The sequence below is a fragment of the Psammomys obesus genome, unplaced genomic scaffold (assembly GCF_907164565.1).
Source record: "Psammomys obesus unplaced genomic scaffold, mPsaObe1.curated_primary_1811, whole genome shotgun sequence".
In the NCBI taxonomy this organism is placed as follows: domain Eukaryota; kingdom Metazoa; phylum Chordata; class Mammalia; order Rodentia; family Muridae; genus Psammomys; species Psammomys obesus.
In genome coordinates this window covers 1,431,447-1,450,825 of record NW_026588368.1, presented here as the reverse complement: position 1 = coordinate 1,450,825, position 19,379 = coordinate 1,431,447, and the positions used below count along the sequence as shown (strand labels likewise).

At 41.3% G+C, this 19,379-nt stretch overlaps 1 protein-coding gene across 6 annotated transcripts in view; it reads right to left on the bottom strand.

The window, feature by feature from the left end:
* The window catches only part of Washc2c (WASH complex subunit 2C), a 48,857-nt gene extending 36,825 nt beyond the window's left edge, over positions 1-12,032 (bottom strand). For all 6 annotated transcript variants that reach the window (XM_055604176.1, XM_055604179.1, XM_055604178.1 and 3 more), the window contains exons 1-5: positions 11,769-12,032; positions 11,000-11,164; positions 4,611-4,673; positions 2,792-2,965; positions 930-1,023 (exon numbers count right to left, since the gene is read on the bottom strand). In XM_055604176.1, coding sequence (XP_055460151.1) covers positions 930-1,023; positions 2,792-2,965; positions 4,611-4,673; positions 11,000-11,164; positions 11,769-11,891 — 619 coding nt within the window. In that variant the 5' untranslated portion in view covers positions 11,892-12,032. The remainder of the gene's footprint in view (positions 1-929; positions 1,024-2,791; positions 2,966-4,610; positions 4,674-10,999; positions 11,165-11,768) is intronic.
* Between the last annotated feature and the right edge of the window lie 7,347 nt (positions 12,033-19,379).

The window sequence follows — 19,379 nt, the reverse complement described above, 5'->3', positions numbered from 1 at the left end:
AAGCTATTGCCATTTAGTGGAATGAAAGCATCTTCCTTATTAATACAATCTCAAAGTAACCCTCCCATGAATTAAAATATCATAAATTGGCCTTACTCTACAAGGATGTCAAGGTTACAAAAAAAAAGTGAAGAAACTATATCAGACTAAAAGTTGACTAGTGATGACAGGTAAAGACAATTGCCACTATTCCTGATGATGGAAGTTTAGTCTCTGGAATTCACATGATGGAACAGAGAACTGACTTTCATAGGCTGTCATCTCATCTCCACATGCCCGCACACATATACATACAAAAAAATAAAGAAACATAAAAAATTTAAATGAAATTAAAATAAAAGGTGACAGGGCTGGAGAGATGGCTCAGCCGTTAAGAGCACTGTCTGCTCTTCCAAAGGTCCTGAGTTCAATTCCCAGCAACCACATGGTGGCTCACAACCATCTGTAGTAAAATCTGATGCCCTCTGCTGTCCTGAGGCACACATGCAGGCAGAGCACTGAATAAATAATAAATCTTCAATAAATAAATAAATAATAAATAAATGATAAAAGGTGACTAGAGCAATTTAAACCAGAGAAGGCAACAAAAGTAGTAAAGGACACTAATGGGACAAAAACCAGAGAAAATCTGAATATAACCCAAAATTAGACAATAGTAAAATTTCTTTCAGTTGACCATTTTACAGTGTGGTTATATAAGAAAACATTCTTATTCTTCTTATAAAATATACAGAGAACATTAGGGTTGTGGAGGTTCAAATTATGATATATAGACAGAGAACAGAAGTACGAAGTAAAGCATTAACTGACAAACCTGAGTGAGGGTCTATGGGCACTCTCCACTGGTCTTGCAATAAAATTTTAAATTGTTTTAGCACAGAAAGTTAAGATCTATTCAACATGAGAAAAGTGCTGGTGAGAAAGAGTACCTTCACTGGACAGCTCCCCAAGTCCCACATCTTCCTGTTCCATGAAGAGTTTTGACCCAATGAGATAGGGTAAAGGGCGGTCAATGTAGAGATCCTTCAAGGAAGGAAAGGGCACAGCCATTAAACACATGGGTTGAGAATAAAGCCAAGTGTTCTACTAGACTCCTGCTGCACCTGACTGTCTCAAGCTAAGGTGATAAATACTAGTAGAAAATAAGAAAACCTGGCAAGATTAAAAGTAAATATCACTGATTTTTAAAACATCAAATCAGCCAGTGGTAATGCAACACTTTAATGCCAGCACTAGGAAGGCAAAAGTAGTTCTGTGAGTCTGAGGCCAGCCTAGTCTATGAAGTGAGTCCTGGGAAGTCTTCCTTTGCACAAGCCCCTGAATATCTGCTCCTGCTCCCTATTCATCAACCCCAGCCAAATCTCCTTTTTGCCCTAAAGACTAGGAACAAGAGGGAGAGAGGTTGGTCAAAGGGCACAAAACTTCAGTTAGGCCAAACATGAGCTAAACAAAGATGACACCAACACCAGCCAATATGCCAAATTGCATGAGAAAAAGCCCACATTGCATAAAGCCTACACAAAGAACTACAGGCAAGTAAAGAAAGCTGGAAAGGGAAAGGGGGTTCTCCCCAGGGAAGAATAAACCAATTGGTTGTCCAGTGCCAAATGGTCAGCTCTGAAAACATATATAATTAACGTTATATGGACTCAATAGGTCATATTTAGGAATGTATATACAAATATACATACGAATCTAACAATTTGTGACAAAAAGGTCATGAATTTGATGGAGAGTGGAGAAAAGTATATGGGAGGGTTAAGAATGAGGAAAGGGAAGGAAGAAACACTGTGATTAAACTCAAAAAAAAGAAAGAAAAACTACACTTCACTTAGAGGAAATAAAATCAAGAGGCAACAATATAACATGATGCAGGCATGATCACGCACATCTTTAATCCCAGCACTCGGGGAGGCAGAGGCAGGGGGATGGCTGTGCCAACATGGTCTACAAAGCAAGTCCAGGACAGCCAAGATTACACAGAGAAACCCTGTCTGAAAAAAAAAAAAAAAAAAGCAAAAAAACCACCAAGTTCAAAAAAAACAAAACAATTCAGCATGATGACTATAGTTAATAAAATGCATTTAATTTTCTTAATCATTGAGAGATTTTAAGTGTTCTCACCATGAATTAAGTATGCGATATACACAAGTAGAATAACATTCTACATTCTACAATTAATGGACATTTTAAAACATGTACGACATATATATATATATATATATATGTTTTTCTATTAAAAATTAAAAATAAGTAAAATTTCAGTCCTAAAATGAAAATGAGCTACAAGACAGGTGGGTAAAGGCCTGTGGCCTGTGGACTGAAGTTCTATCCCCAGGACCTATGAAAAGGTGGAAAGGAGGGAAATGACCCCTCAGTTATCTCTCAACCATATGCCATGGGACTCGCATGCCCCATACAAACACATCAATGATAAAATTTAAGTATTAAAAAATCAAATTTAAAAGCAAACCAAATCCAGTTAAAAGTCTCATTCTTACCCTTAAACTTCTCAGCTACAAGTCATTTGTCTCACAGTGCTGAGGATGGTTGCTCATGTAAATGCCTCCTCCCCCACAGACCACCCTGAAAACCTTAAAGGAGAAGGAGGTATGCTCTGCAACTTTTACCTACCTTGTGCCACTGAAATGCTCGGCGAGTCAAGTAAGGCTCTAGAAGTGCTCAATCTGGGAATGCTAATAACACACCCATGATCAACCCACATGCCTTACACATCCTGTGCCCAGCATAGTAGTCAAGATATCATGATGCTGTAACTGAATGCCTTTACCTTTGGTTCAAGGATCAGTTCCACCCGTTCATTGGCATCATCTTCTTCAGAATCCGAGTTCCCTGCTTTTATGTCAAGTTGCTCAAACGCACTATCCAGTACCTGTAACCCATAGTTCACAGCCTCCTGGACTTTAGGAATCAGATCTATTTCTTTTTGTTCCCGAGTCTTCTCCTACAAACAAAATATCCTTCAGTGTGTGCCTCCAATATGCCAATACTAAAGTAATGCCCTCCCCAAAACATTTGAACTCAAAATGTTAAAAGAGTCATGTTCTACTGAGTGCCTTGAGACTTTGAACTGTACCAGCTCTACATCTCAGTCTTGTCACTTTCTGGGCATGCATCAAACCACCTAAACTCTAGAATTCCAATTTCCTCACCTGGAAAATCAGATGAATATTCAAATTAGAAACCAAAACACAGTCTGTGAAGAAATGTTTGTGAACGAATGTGCTCAATGACTCTTACTTAGCTTTAGGGGATGGAACCAAGGTCTGTCATCTAGTCCTATCGTTCAGAAAACATTTCACCAGATACTAACCACTTTTAAATGTAACGCAAGCAGGTAGAGCCATAGCTGGTTTCTAATATCTGTGTCAACAGCTTCACCTCTCACAAATAATAACTCCTGGCAGAATATCAATCTCTCCAAGTGAATTCCACAATAAACATACTCACAATCTGCCATGCTTTCCTGAATGTAAGCAGAAAGGAGTACTTGTCAGAGCACATGAAAATGAGTAAGGCCCAGAATCTTTCTTAGATGTGGACTCCAATGTGAGACAAGCAAGAAAGGATGTGTAACGTGGCAAGCCATAGGAAGCGGTAGCAACTACTGCTCCCTGATCCCTTAGCCTACTTCTCATCAACTTTCTTTCTTGCCTTCTCTTTTCTGACCTCCACTATCTTCCACGAGCCTAGTCCAGGGAATGGGGAATGAAGCTCAGTTGTAGAAAGTTTGCCCCATGCTCATGAGGCCTATGTTCAATCCCCAGAACTAACAGGACAAAGCAACAATCTTAGCACATGGCTTTCTTTTGTTAGCATGGCCTACCCAATGCCTTTTACTCATCCCTTCTTTCTTCATCTGGATAAAATCTCATCCTTGAAGCTTTTTCCAGCTAGCTTAACAGCAAGTATCTCCTTGTGTAAACTTCCAAAACACTTACCAACCATGCAATGCAGTTCAGATCAACAACCAATGGCCTCAACAGACAACGAAACCTCTGCAGAATAAGTGTCCTAAATCATCAGTTCCCTGCAGTCCCGTGACAGAGTCAACATCTGCTCGCTGTGCAGTCCACTCTGTCCTAACACATCTTGTAATACACATGGGGTCCTCAACTGTGCACTCACTCAACCTAAATTCACCTTACTATCTAATTTTGATCTGACAGAAACAAGAGTAAAGACATTCACGAAAAGATGGGGAGGCTGGGCCTTCAGAGACGTCACCGCTGTAACATTCATTTCCCAAAGCTCAGCATGTAGCCTGTTTCTCAATGAACTCTGAGGAAGAATGGCTTCTACATCTTTAAAGGGCAGGAAGAGGAAGAAAGGGAGAAAAGGGAGGAAGTAGGAGAAGAAAGGCAAGATGAAGCTTCCTCTGTGACCTGTACCCGTGTATAATTATTCTATTCCATGCTTACACCAGAGTTCAGCAATTTCATCTACAAATTAACAGGCTGAGTTTCAGGAACAAAGCATTCTCTTAAGCCAGGCCAAAGGCCATCTCTCCCATGTTCCCAGTCTTCACCGCCCTCTTTATCACTTCTCCAAGTTAGTAATTCAAAGAAAGAATGATATACTACAAGTACCTGTTCTGTTTTTTCTGCCTCAGCCTTGAGTACCCGCTCCTCCACTTCTTCATCGTACACCCGCTAAGTATAGAAGCAAAATCATTTTAAGTAGTTAAACACTGGATTAGAATCACATAAAAGTTCAATACAAAGAAGAATTTAAAAAGACAAACTGGCTTTTCAGAAAACAAGTGGGACCACTGTCAGTGGTCATGAGCCAGTAACAAAACAGCAGTTATTTCAACTAAAGTTAAAATTTAGGAAGAGACATAAATGACTAAAAATCATAGGGAACTACTTGGACGATCAAAGACTTCTGAAAACAGTATGATTGAAATTCGTAGATATTCTCACTTAACCTAATACATAATTCTGATAGGGTAACAATGCAGGTACCTTCACCCAAGGCCGTTGCCAATATCCACTGACATAACTTACCAACTAGATAAATAACAAGTGGAGCAAGAGAAATGATAAAGGTAAATTTTACTTTATTCTGTTGCTTAAAATGGCTGAGAGTTTTGTATACTTATGTAATACGAATCAAAGAAAAAAGGTAAAATCCAACAACAACTTGCCAGAAGATACATGGCCAAGAAAAAACCTCTTTTACTAGATATATCTGTCAATCTTGAAACTCACTGTAATTTCGTTTAAACAACTAGAGTATGTTTGTTATATAAGTAGTTATGACGGTTAATCTTGGTTGTCAACTTGACTACACCAGATTAAAAAAAAAAAAAAAAAAATTCCAAACTGCTGGGCACTCTTGTGAGGAATTTTCTTGATCTTATTATTTGAAGCAGGAAGATCCACCCAGAATCTGAACCACACTTTGTGGTGGCAGCCTAGATAAAAGGACAGGTCAAAAGGAAACATTGCTTTTTGCACACTTGTCCTCACTCTTGCTAACAGGTTCATTCATCTTGTTACGGCATTCCTTCACTGGTATTAGAACCAACTTCAAGTGTCCTAGTGGAGACTGAAGACCACCATTCTCCAGCAATCCTCCAGACCTCCAGTGCTACCACTGAAACTGCAAATGCACACACAAACACACAGAGTCATCCAGAGGAGAGAGAAACACAAAATAACGTTCACTGGCTGATTAATTCAGGTAGCACATTATAGGGCTACCTATAGGCTTAGGTTTTTTAGGCCTAATGTCTGTGTGAGAAAAGACCAAGAACATCTATCCCAGTCTCCCCAGTAGCTGAGGCAATTCGAACGACTTCTCTCATTCTTACCTTTGTTTTTTTTTTCTAAGACTTATTTTTATTTTATGTGTATGAATGTGTAAGTGCCCTGTTTGTGCCTTAGAAGACCACAAGAAGGTGCTGGATATCCTAGAATTGGAGTTACTGACATTTGTCAGCTGACATAGACTAAAAATTGAACTTGAGTTTTTTAATTATTTATTTTTATTTTATGTGCAGTGGTGTTTTGCCTACATGTATGTCTGTGTGAGTTACATACATACAGACATGTCTTGGAGTTACAGAGAGTTGTGAGCTGCCATGTGGGTGTTGGGAATTGAATCAAGGTCATCTGGAAGAACAGTCAGTGCTCTTAAATGCTAAGCCATCTCTCCAGCCCCTCATTCTTACTCTTCTTTCCCAATTATCCTATAATAAACATTACCAAACATTTCCAATATGAGCACAAAAAAATTACATGAATCTTTTAAGAGGGGATAAAAAACACACAAAAAACAACAAACAAACAAACAGCTACTGTAGTTATTTCAAGTCTGTGGCAAGACCTCTAACCCAGAAAGACTGATTTTTCTGGCTAAACTCTAAAACCATCAATACTAGCATTTCCCCCATCACTAAAATCTACCCCTCAATGTCAGCATCCTGAGGCTTAAGCCCAACGTGACATCTAAAATACCAACCAGTTTAGGAAAACCTAAAGTTCATGAGATCTTTGAGAGTGAAAGTAGCTGGGACCAGCAGACAAACAGTGATAACCTCCCTCACCATTCCTAGGCAACCTCACAGCTTTATTTCATGAACATTCAGATAAGTATATAACAGAACTGTTAAATATCTTTGGTACTTGTCCTCATAGAAACTTTTCCTCAATTGGAGAAGTGGGGTACATAGCATGGGAAACAAGTGAAAAGAACAAAGAATTTCTTTTTAAAATCACACACAGCTCTGGTTCTTTTTGTTTGTGTTTTCTTGTTCAATTATTTAAATATCCAGGGTCTCTGTGTATCCAGATCATGCTAAGACCTGTGAATAGGTTTAGCTAGATCCTAAGGCTTGTTTAGTAACTCTAAAGTCAGAATTGCTAGCGTGTAATGAGTACTTACACAAAAACGCCATTTAACACAGTGCCATATACAATGCATACACACACTGAAAACTTCTTTTTTTTTTTTTTTTTTAATTAAGACTGCTAGGGCTGGAGAGATGGCTCAATGGTTAAGAGCACTGGCTGCTCCTCTAAAGGACCCAAGTTAAATTCCCAGGACCCATATGGTAGCTCACAACTGTCTGTGACTCCAATTCCAGGTGATGTATCCCTCCAGGCAATGTAGTAGACATACAGGTGCATGCAGGCAAAATACCCACACATATAAAATAAACAAATCTTTAAAAAAATTAAGACTGCTAGACTGCTAACAAATGACATGGGGACTGAGTACAAAGCCTATCCTTTTAATCCCAGCACTCAAGGAGGAAAAAGCAGATATCCATGAGTTTAAGGGCAGCCAAGTCTATATATCAATTTCTAGACCAACCAGGCTAAATGGTGAGACCCTGTCTCAAATAATAAGTAAATAAATAAACAGGCATGGATTCTTCCTGAATTCTTTTTTTTTAATGTTATTTGTTGATTTTGTGTATATGAGTACCCTGCTTTCATGCACCAGAAGAGGAAATCAGATTTCATTACAGATGGTTGTGAGGTACTACGTGGTTGCTGGGAACTGAACTCAGGACCTCTGTAAGAACACCCAGTGCTCTTAACTGTGAGCCATGTTTCTAGCCCACTTCATGAATTCTTAACAAGCACTACTGTCTAGCAGAGTCTCACAGTGAATCTGCCAAACAGATACCCTACAAAGGGCATACAGAGCAATATAAACAAAAGTGTGGTAGCAAAAGACACCCAAAATCCCCCAAGGCTTTCTGAGGCTACTTTGTCAAAAGCAAAGGACAACACCTGTGAAAAGACAGCAGGTTGGTGGAGAGGGTTATCATATGCAGAGTATTATAGGCCAATAAGGTTCTGAGCTTCACCCTCAAGTTGTTGATTCTCTGACAATTTAGTAATGACAGCTGTTTCTTTATGGGGGGGGCAGTGAAAAGGAAGAATATAATAAAAACAAAGTTTTTATAATTAACAGAATGATTCTGAGAAATCAATTTAAGGTTTTTTTGTTTTTAAATTTTCTTTCCACAAAGCTAAAATTCTATTAACAACTGGCTTTGAAAATTCCTTATGATCTTTTATTTTATGTATACTGTTAAGTGTTTTGCCTACATATATATCCGTATACCATGTGCCAGGAGAGTGCATTGGATCCCCTAGAACTGAAGTTACAAATGGTTGTGAGCTGCCATGTGGGTGCAGAGAATTGAACTCAGGTCCCCTGGAAGAGCAGCAAGTGCTATTTTAACCTCTGAGCCATTACTCTAGCCCCTTTATGGTCTTTAAACAAACTAAAGTCATTAACTAGACAGCTGAGTCTGAGACCAGCCTGGGTTGCAGAATGAAACTATCCTCCCCCTCCCCCCGCAAAAAAAAAAAAAAGGCAAGGGTGGCACCTTAAGAACTGGTCCCTTTCTGCTTAGACACGAAAACACAAGCCAACTCTAATTAGCTGTTCTCTCTCAGTATTCCCTCTTGGGCCCTTCCTAATGGTTCTATATAACTTCTATTTCCCTCAAAGTCCTGACTGCTTTATTGCCCTAGAAAGTCCAATTTGCTTCACTAATTCTAAAATGTAGTGTGCAATTATGGGGCTGCCTCTGAGACTAACAAAACACAAATGACTTTTAAATAACCTCTCAAATGAATTTCCACAAACCTAAATAGCAGCAGTATCCTAGCCTGAACTGTACTTCATAAGAACCAATGTCAGACTTTGAAGAAAATACACAGGAGAGCAGACTAATACAACGGGCATGTTTGTGGCATTCATCTTTTTTTCTTTTTTTTTTTTTTTAGTTTCCTTAAGCGATAGCTATTCTCTGAACATCATCAGATGCTCCTCCACAATGGGATGAAGCTGCATCACGTGGCATCATAGAAGCCTTTGGAAGTAGTTACTTTTGGTACGGCACCAACGCACTCAAGAAGAATCCTGATGGCAGTCTCCAAGGGCAGAAGAATAAGAACTTGCCATAAGGGGACAGAAAAATGGATGAAAATACAGAATCCACAGGAGTGACATAACACTTAACAAAAGTTTTCACAAAGCCTAACCTATGGAAAATTCTAAGGAAACTTTGCCAGAAAACACTAGAAGAGGGGAAAATTACCTAATTAAAGTCTGTGATCAGAAAATGAAGTTTCCGGTACCTCCTCCTCCTCCTCTTAAAAATCAGTATGATCTGGTACCAATCTGGTACAGGCACATGGAGTACAAAAGAAAACTTCCCAGATTTGCTCCTTGCCTGATATATAACTGCAACACTAACTGCAAAAAGAGCTGAGCATCTGACATAGCAAGAAAGGTGCACAATGAGAACATAAGGCCATCCAGTGCAGCTTGATGACAAGTGGAGGCTACAGTCATCAACAAAGAACAGTACAGTCCCCTAACTGACCCTTCCAGGGAGATAAGTGCTCATTCAGGCTGACCAGGCAGGTTCTGTGCACATCAGAAAATGTCTTCAGATTAAGCACGACAACCCAAACTTCTGAAATTTTCTGAAGACTGACATGACATTCAAAAAAGTCTTGAACATGGGGTTGTTTGAGTTTAGGGATGCTGAACCTGTAAGGTCTGCGTAGATTCTACATCTTAAAAATCTAAAAGCTGAACAACTTCTAGTCCCAAGAATCCAGACAAACGTACATTTATCTGTACTGGCTTTACCTGAATACATGTTATGTTTCAAACTCAACAGTTTCCCTTTGTCATTAAAGAAAATAATTGGTGGGGTAGTCAGCTCAATGAGCCAGCTAGTCTGGCAAAAAGAGCCCTCATCAAACCCTATTTCTCAAACAAGTAGACTGTGAGGTATGTCACTTCAGTTAGAGCTACTAAATTATGCAAATGTGCTACAGCAACAACCCACATGGCATTGTGGCATTTTCACAATCCCAAATCATGGGCTTTAGGCTCTTTAACCATTTTTTAAATGATGTTTATTACTTTTCATATGACAATTTCAGGACACTGCTTACTTTAGTAATTCTCTTTTCTCTGCTGGGTATAGGGCTGTAAGCCTGTTACTCCAGTACTTGAGAAGCAGAGGTGAGAATCTCTTCCCAAATTTAAGACCAGCTTGGTTCACACATCAAGTTCCAGGCCACTCAGAACTAATGATAAGCTGAACAAACAGACTTCACTGCTCCACCCCCATGTCTTTTCACAAATTAATTCAGAAAGACATTCTTTGATCAGATGAACTGAGCACCCCCCCATCCTCAATACATCCTTCCCTTCCTTTGCTCAACTGGCTCTAGGCACTTAGTAAAGCTACTAAGACAATTTACCTATGCATTCCTAGCAGCTCACAGAAACCCACTATGAAAACAAAATTCACATACACTTTGGTTAAAGCTCAGCAACATTTTTACTACTGATTCAGTGTCGTAGATACATCCATGTTAAGAATACTGTAGTTGGGCAGGCAGTGGGGACACAAGTCTTTAGTCCCAGCATTTGGGAGGCAGAGGCAGGTGGATCTCTGTGAGTGCGAGGCCAGCCTGGTCGACAGATTGAATTCCAGGACAGCCAGGGTACACACAGAAACTCTGTCTTGAAAAACAGGAGTGTGAGGGGAGAACCGTTGTTGACAAAATGCAAAGCAGGTATCTGCAGCCACTTACAAAATGAACCCTATATAATGTCTACAGTAACTGAAGGCAAAAGTGGTGCTGAAAGCGTCAGGACAGGCAATACAGCTGATCTTACCCAATAAGCACAGTGGTTTCGAGAGGCACACAATTCAGCTCAAATGTTTACTGCCCTCAAAACTAAAAACAGAAAAACTGGAACAAGGCAAACCTTACTATTGATTTTTTTTTTTTTAGGGCTTGGAAAAATCCACAAACTTCACTAATAAAAAACACTGATTCTAGAGAAAAGAGCTTCCTTCAGTTACCAAGAAACAATCTATCCACTAAATCTTAGATGAGAACCTAATTAGCATTTCAAATTACAATAGCTCTTCCTCCCCAAAAGTGATTATTTGCAAGTCACATGGCATAAAACTCACATTTTCAATGAACTGAGTGTTAGACAGCATAAGGAAGTCGTTGAAGACATTATGAAGACGACAATGTGTGGCTTTGGTCTCCTGAATTAGTCCATCCACCTGTTTCTTGATTTCATGGGTCCTGGATATAGTCTGCTGTGAGAATTCCTGTAGAAACTGTAGTAGCTATTTTCAAAAGAAACATACAGAAGTATCAACATTACATGAGGATCAAAACAAACCAACAAACAGGGATGATACTTTGGATACTTGGATCTGGGGTCAAGTGACACTTATAAGCATTAAGAAGGCTCATCAGATAAGTACATCCAGCCCACGAAGTCGTTATCACATTTCTAAAGGAATTTAAAGCCCTGTTCAGTTGTCATTCTCCAGACACCACAGAGCGAAACATAACAACACACCCCAAATCCTACTTATTACGGAACTGTGAAACTCAAGTTCTGAGCTCTCAGTTTCCCCGAAATGGGTCCTTCTTAAGAATATGTGCTGCCCCACTTAGCCCAAGTTCCAATACAGAAGCGCCTCCGTAGAGACAGAGCAGTCCTTAAACAGGGCAGAAACGGTTCTGCACAGCAGGATGGAATGGAGGGCAACGTAAGGAAGTCTCGGCACAGAAAAAAAGCAGCGTCTGCGCCGCAGAGTGCTGGGTAGAAGCCCACAGGGCCGCCCCTCGCTGGGATTGCGCTTTTGAATACTGGAGGATGCCCGTCCCTGAGAAGGGGTAACTGCAGCTTTGTCCCTCCCCTGGCCCCAGGCCCTCGCTCACACCAGCGTCGGCCGCCAGCGACCAGTTCTGGCTGCTGCGGCGGATCTCCTCCACCGACCAGGGCCGCTCCCACACGGGCTCGGGCGCCGGGGGCCGCTCCGAGTCGGGGCTCGTCCGATTCATCTGCAGCGAAGGCTAGAAGAAGCACCGAGTCTGGGGCAGAAGGTCCAGCCCTGCCCTCCCGGGCCGCGCTCCTCACCAGGACGGCAGCACCACTCAGCAAGCGCCAAAGGCACTACCGTAACCCCTACTACTTCATCCACCCAGCGCTGTGGGGGTCACGTGGTCCGCGTCACGTGACAACGCCCGCACGTGACCTGACACGCAGGCTCTGAGGAGGAGCGGTAGGCTTACGGTTCCTGAGTAGCTAGGCTGTGTGTTTGGCCAGAGAGAAGATGCTTAAGCGGCCAACTCCAGGGATTCGAGAGAGGTGGGTGGCCCACGCTGAGGAATCCGTGGCCTACCTGGTGGGAGAAAGGGAAGACGGCGAGGCAGAGAGGACGACTTTCCTGCTGCACAGCGGCTTTGATGAAACCGCATAAGATGTGTGACTGGCCCGGGGCCGCAGTGACCCTCAGATGTCATACACCTGCTAACCTGCTTGGTTTCGATCCGCTTGAAATTCTTTACTCTCAGCATATTCAAGGCCATTTTTCACACTGATGGAGGCAGACAAAAAGGGGCGGGGGAGTATAAATACGAAACCCTTCTGGCTACCCACCACTTCTTTCTGAGTTCTTGCCCAGACCGACTTTTAGAAATAACCCCCGATCTTCCCTTTTTGTGTGACTATGAACAAGTTACTTAGTTTCTGTGAACTTTCTTATGCATATAAAAGAAGATACATATATCTATCTTGGCATAAATGAGATGCGTAAAACAGATAGTACTTGGTACATGGTGAGTGGTCACCTTAGAGCTTATCATTTCCCCGCGCAGCTTATTTTTCCAACTTTTAGATCTTGCTTTGTGGTCACCTCTGTTGGCACCTCATTAACGATTTATCTTTGGTATACAACTAAGACAAATGAAAACGTGCTTGGATAGGAACTTGTGCAAGAATGTCCACTGTAGTGTTAATCCATATCTAGAAAACAGACACAACATAAATGTCCATCAGTTGATAAATAGATAAACAAAATATTGTGAAACCACAGCATGAACTATTATTTACCGAAAAGGAATAAAGCGATGACACTTTATATGACAGGACATCAGTTAACCTAGACAGTACGTTAATTGAAAGAAGCCAGTCATATATGAGTGCAGATTATATGACTATTTATATAGATTCAGAATGGATCAATCCGGAAACAGGATTGGTGGTTGGTGGTTGAGAGGGGCTGGGGGAAAAGGGAAGTTAACTGCTAGAGGCTGTGAATTCCTTTGTGAAATGTTAGACTGTGGTGATCATGTTCAACCCTCAATGTTAAAAATATTGAAATGCATGTTTTAAATGGGGTTAATTTATTACGTAAATTATATCCCAATAAAGTAGGAAGTGGGAAAGAGCGTTAAGCTTTAGGTTACTATTAAAGTTGGGGTAAAGGATAGACAGCATCAGCAGCAATGAGCTCCTAAAGCTAGGGTAAAGGCTAGGGTTACTTTAGCATTAGTGTGATGATTACAGTGTTATTGTTAGGGCTAGCATTAAGATGAGGCTTACGGTTAGAGCTAGTGTTAGAGTGCTACTTGGGTTAGGTTACAGCAGTACCCGTCACATTAGTTTTAGGGTTAGGTAGGGATTAAGCATTAGAGTTAGGGTTGCAATTAATATTATAGTTAGGGTTGGAGCTATTGTTAAGTTTACACTTAGGGTTAGGTTTGGTGTTAGGATAAAGACTGCCATTGATGTTACCATTGGTGATTTTTTGGGGGTTAGTGTTAAGGTGTTTTAGTTACCTTTCTGTTGTGATAAAAAAAAAAAAGTATTTCAAAGGCAACTCATAAAAGGAAGGGTTGTGGTTAGATTTAGTTTTATGGTTAATGCTAAGATAGTTGTGAAATGGGGTTAGGGTATGTTTAGTCTTAGGATGAGTGTTACAGACAGGAGGTTAATTAGGTTCAAGATAGGCTTAAGATTCATTATATGCTGGATATGGTAGCACACATTTCTTTTTAAATTCCAACTGGGGAGAGGAATATCTAAATCGATATTTGTTTGAAGCTAGGAGGTCTTAGGGTAGGATTAGGGTTAGGGTAGGGTGTTTGATTAATATTAGGTTAAGGGTAGTTTTAAAGTTTAGAATATAGTTGGATGTGGTCAAACCCCTTTAGTCCTAATACTTGAGAAGCAGAAGACAGATTATCTGAGAGTTTGAGGTCCAATTTCTCTACATAGAGAGATACGGTGTCTCAAAAAAAAGTTAGGGTTATAACTAGAATTATAGTTAGGCTTAGGATTAAGGGTCAGAACTAGGTTAAGAGTTAGGGGTTAAGCTGGGTGTGGTACACACCTGTAATCCCAGCACTCATGGAGACAGAGGCAGGCCCATCGCTGTGAGTTCAAGACCAGCCTGGTCTACAAAGTAAGTCCAGGACAGCCAAGGCTACACAGAGACCCTGTCCCAAAAAGCCAAAAAAAAAAAAAAAAAAAGAAAGAAAGAAAGAAAAGAGGGGTTAGGATTAGAGTTTGGAGTTAGTTATGGTTAACTATAACTTTATGTTTAAAGGTTTTTAAACATAATCCTAACCCCTAACATAATACTAAACCTAACCATAAGCACTAACCAGAACCCTAATACTAACTCTAACTCCATCCCTAATTTTAACCCTTCACCAGTCCTAACTCTATTCCTAAATCTAATATTAACCCTAATCTAATATTAACCTAATGTTAAACCTAATCTAATATTAACCCTAACTATTATCCTAAACCATAGTCATAAAGGTAACCTTAACCAGAACACTATACATAAAATAAACCATAATCTTATTGTTAGTCTTAACTATAACCCTGAATGGAAGAATATACCAAATAGAAACATTAAACCTAAACCAAATGGTAACCCTAATCATAACCTTAAGCCTAATTTACTGTCTTAGTTAGAGTTACTATTGCTGTGATGAAACACCATCACCAAAAGCAACTTAAAGAGGAGAGAGGTTATTTCACTCACAATTCCATATAATAGTTCATCAAAAGGGAATAAAAAGGCAACCGCAGTTTAGAAGAACATGTTTATACATCCAATACCTGATAAGAAGCATGCATCTTAGAGGTTAGGATAGGAGGATCTCAAATCTGAGACCAGCTTGGGATATATAGTGAGTGCCAGGCCATCCAAGAGCTACATAGCAAGATTAAAAAAAAAAAAAAAAGCAAAAACAAATGATAGAGCTATGGTTCAGTGGTAAATAGTACAAAGTATCTATAGTATGACATATTCAATAAATGAACATGCTGTTCATACAGTAAAAAATTAATGTCACTAGTGGGAGGCAGCCATATGTCACATCTACCACATGTGATCTCCCAAAAGGATCACAGCAACAATTCCAGGGTGCTCAGTGCAACGTCAGCTCGCACTTAAACATGAAAAGACATCAAACAAACCCACACTGAGATGATTTTACTAGATAAATCCTCTGTTGTGTACCAATATCAATGTCATGCAAGATGAAGAAAGGCCCAGGAGCTGCTGCAGGCCAAAGGGGTTTAAAGACCGAGCAACTCAGTGCAGCCCAACTCTGAGGAAAAGAAAAACCCAGAGGGACACTGAGACAGCAGCAACGCTGGGTAAGAACTACCGATTACACACCACTGCTCCTGGTTTGAGGGTGTGGCTCAGCTGGTGGAGTAACTGTGTAGTGTGTAGAGTCTAGACTCAAAGTCTAGACTCACTACATGAGCCAAGTGTCGTCGTGCACACCTGCAGTCACGGCACTTTAGGAGGAGACAGGGTTAGAATTTCAGGGTTAGCCAGAGCTACAAAGAAAATTTGATGGGAGATGGCTTGGTAGTTAAGAGCACTGACTGTTCTTTAAGAGGACCCAACACTGGTTCCCAGCACCTATGTGGAGGCTTGCAATTACTTGTAAGTCCATCTCCAGGAGATCTGGCTCTCTTATGGCCTCTGTGGGCACCCACCCACCCATATTATTAAATAAATAATAAATTTAAAAAGTGAACTTGAGGGCAGCCTAAGTTACTCAAGACTCTGGGAGGCTTTTGTTGTTGTTTTCAAGTATTGTCATCAATGTTAGATGTGTTGAAATTGCTAACCTAGTTTGTTTTCTTTGCTATAATAAAACACTATACTTTGCTATAATAAAAAACTTGGGAAGAAAAGATTTTACTTGGCTTATTACAGTCCGTCATCAAGGAAGCTAAGGCAGAAATCTGGAGGCAAGAAGGCCAGGACCACAAGTCCAGGGGTGGCACAGCACACAGCAGGCTGAGCCCTGCCACATCAATCGGTAACCAAGAAAAAGCCTACAATCCAATCTGATGGGGCTGTTTTCTCAATTAAGGTTCCCTCCTCATGCTGACTCTAGTCTCGTATCAAGTTGACAGAACTAACCATAGTAACTACGATGATGATGGAAGATGCACTCCTAATCTCAGGAAACAAAACTGGAAAGAAAATGCATGCAAAGTGACACATGCACTGTGCTCTCAGATGTTTGAGGTGAGAGAAGTGAAGGAAAGAATGACTAAATGGACATGGCAACTTGCTGGAAATTGCTAAATCTGAGTAAAGTCTCTGCAAGAGTTCTCTGGATTATTTTTTTCAAATAGGCCATGAATTTGCAATTATTTTCAAAATAAAACAATAGTTCTCAAGAACAGAGCTTCTGTGGGTAGAACCGAAATTTAATTCAAGATTCTGTATCCTGATTGCTTCCTTTTTTACAGATGGGGATACTGAGGGCCAGGGGTTTGCAGTGGATCCCAGCCTGTGTTGACTGTGTCATAGGCCTGATTTCAGGGATCCCAGCCTGTAAACTCCCACTGCTCTCATAGGACTGTTCCTATGAGAGAACACACAAGCTGAGTGTCCTCTCAAGAGATAGGATCAAGGTTTATCTGATGTCTCTGCCAAACCCTTGCTGAACTGGCTGGCTCTGTCACAATATCTGTTCTATTTAATGCTTTTTCTTCCTTTGGGAACCTGCTCCATTTGAGTGTGTGGGGGAGGCAACTACTTGATTCTGGGAGTTCACAAATGACCCTAAAGGTAACAGTAACTTTATCTAAAGATAAACATGGGCTCACAAGGAGACTATGAGATTCCTTTGGACAGATTTAAAGGAAAGCAGGACACAGGCCATGCTGTGACAAGCTCTGATGTGAGGCTTGGGAACCAGACAGCCACTCTTCAGTCAGGAGGAGAAAGCTGTTTATACAGAAGAAAGCTGAGGAAAGCAGAGATGAGACAAAATATCCTCAGGTCCAGGTGTTTCTGACACCCCCACTATACGCTATAAATGTGCCAGTCTTCTTCCAGGAATTGCTCTTATTTTGTGCCAGTTTGTCTACTGTGCACTTCTGTCACTTGAAAACAAAACCATCACACCTGGACCCCTGATCATTTGCTGTGCTGGCAGGGCCCACCAGACTTGCTCTGCTGCGGGGGGAGGGGGGGCGTAGCGGCTTTGTCCTACTGCTCCCAGGTCTCATGGAGGGCAGTGGTCTTAAGAACGTAAGGCCATTAGTGTTCTCACCTCCATCTTACCTGTTAAGCCTTCTGGAACATGGCCTTGCTCTCCTCCTTTCAAGTAAGATCAGATCATCAGACAAAAATCTGTGCTTTATTGAGTATCATTAGAAAGAAACATGGTGATGAAGCCTCATCCAAACTCTCTTCAGAGGTCCTCTGGGGTAGTCACAGAAGAAGCTGGGGGTAGGTTTGCACCAACACAAAAGGAGTGATTAGGGTTAGGGATTTAAGTCAGTGGTAGAGTGGTAGAGTGGTAGACCATAGACTTGGTCTCCAAGTGGGGTCCCCAGTAAGAAGAGCAGGGACTTTCCCTGGCATGAACTCAGTGGCAGGCTCTGATCACCGCCTCCTGGGGGGGGGGGGCGGTACAGCCTTGTCAGGCCACAGAGGAAGACAATGCAACCAGTCCTGATGGGGCTGATAGGCTAGGGTCAGATAGAAGGTGAGGAGGACCTCCCCTACCCTTGGACTAGGAAAGGGACATAAGGGGAGGAGGATGGGATTGGGAGGATACGAGGGAGAGGGCCACAGCTGGGATACAAATTGAATAAATTATAATAAATGATAATAAAAAATTTTAAAAATAAAAGGAGTGGTCACCATCCTTTTTACCTTTCATCTAGCCCTACCCACTTTTTGGTGCTGGGGATGGAACGCGGGACCTTATGTATGCTAAGCAAACACTCAGCCACTTAGCTATACTTCTAGCCCTAAGTGCACAAACCTAAATAATGTGTTTCTGTACACACACTCATCTTCGTAACCGCTGACAAGATCAACAGACTGGAACAGCTCCAGCTCCAGCACCCAAGACTCCCGCACACTGACAAGTCACACAAGTCACCTTACCCCTTGCTTGTTCTGACCTACCTCTGTCATCAGTGATTAGTCTTGCCCTCCTTGAACTTCAGGCCATAGGACCACACAGCACAGTCTCTTTTATGTCTGGTTACCTTCACTCCAAAAAAAAAAAATTGATAATGCTGACTTTTTACCAAAAAAAATTATATTTAAAAAAATTCTACGTGTATGAGTGTTTTTGTTGTTTTTGTTTGTTTCCTGCATGTCTGTCTGTGCACAGGCCAGAAGAGGGAGTAAGAGCCTTTGCAAATGGAGTTACTGGTGGTTGGAAGCTATGATGTGGGTCCCCTGAAAACGTAGTTAGTGCCTTTAACCACTGAGCCATTACTCCAGTCCTGATGGTGACTTTTTTTTTTTCTGAGACCAGTCTTCTCTGTGTAGCCTAGGTTGTTCTGAACTTGCTTTTGTAGACCAGGCTGACCTTGAACTCACAGAGATCTGACTGCCCTTCCCTCCCTGAGTGCTGGGATTACAAGTGTGCACCACCACACCCAGCTCTGATGGTGGCTCTTTATTGCTGGCCTTGACCACCACCACCTGGCTTTCCAACAGATATGATTCAGGTTAGACTAATATTTCCTTTTCATCATTACACTTAGCTTTAAAAAAAAATCCAGGCAGCCAATAGAACAGGATTTGCTTTAAAAGCAATCCACAGTTAGTTGGAAAATAGCAATGTGCTGAAACCTGCTAGGTCAGCATGTGTTCTCATGTTGTCCTGGCAACCATACCTATGGAGACCTCTTTACCTCGAAGAGAAAGAATGAAATCAGGGTATACCATTTTTGGCCTTCAGGTGGGCTGGGTCACAGTGGTATAGTAAATGACATGATACAATGGGGAACTGTATACAGAGGCTATAGTACAGGTGCCTTGCTGAACTTACCAGCTCTTCTGGGGAAGGTGCCTCTCTTAGAGAACATGGTTATCTGGAAAGAGGGAAGAGGAGTTGGGCACATGGCCTTGTTGGTGGAGGAACAGGACAGTTTGTACATTGTACCAAGAATGTAGCCTGCTTAGAAGGTAGGCTTTGCTCCAAAACACATTGGGATAGGTGAAAGCTGCTACAGTGGCCTTGGTCTGTGAC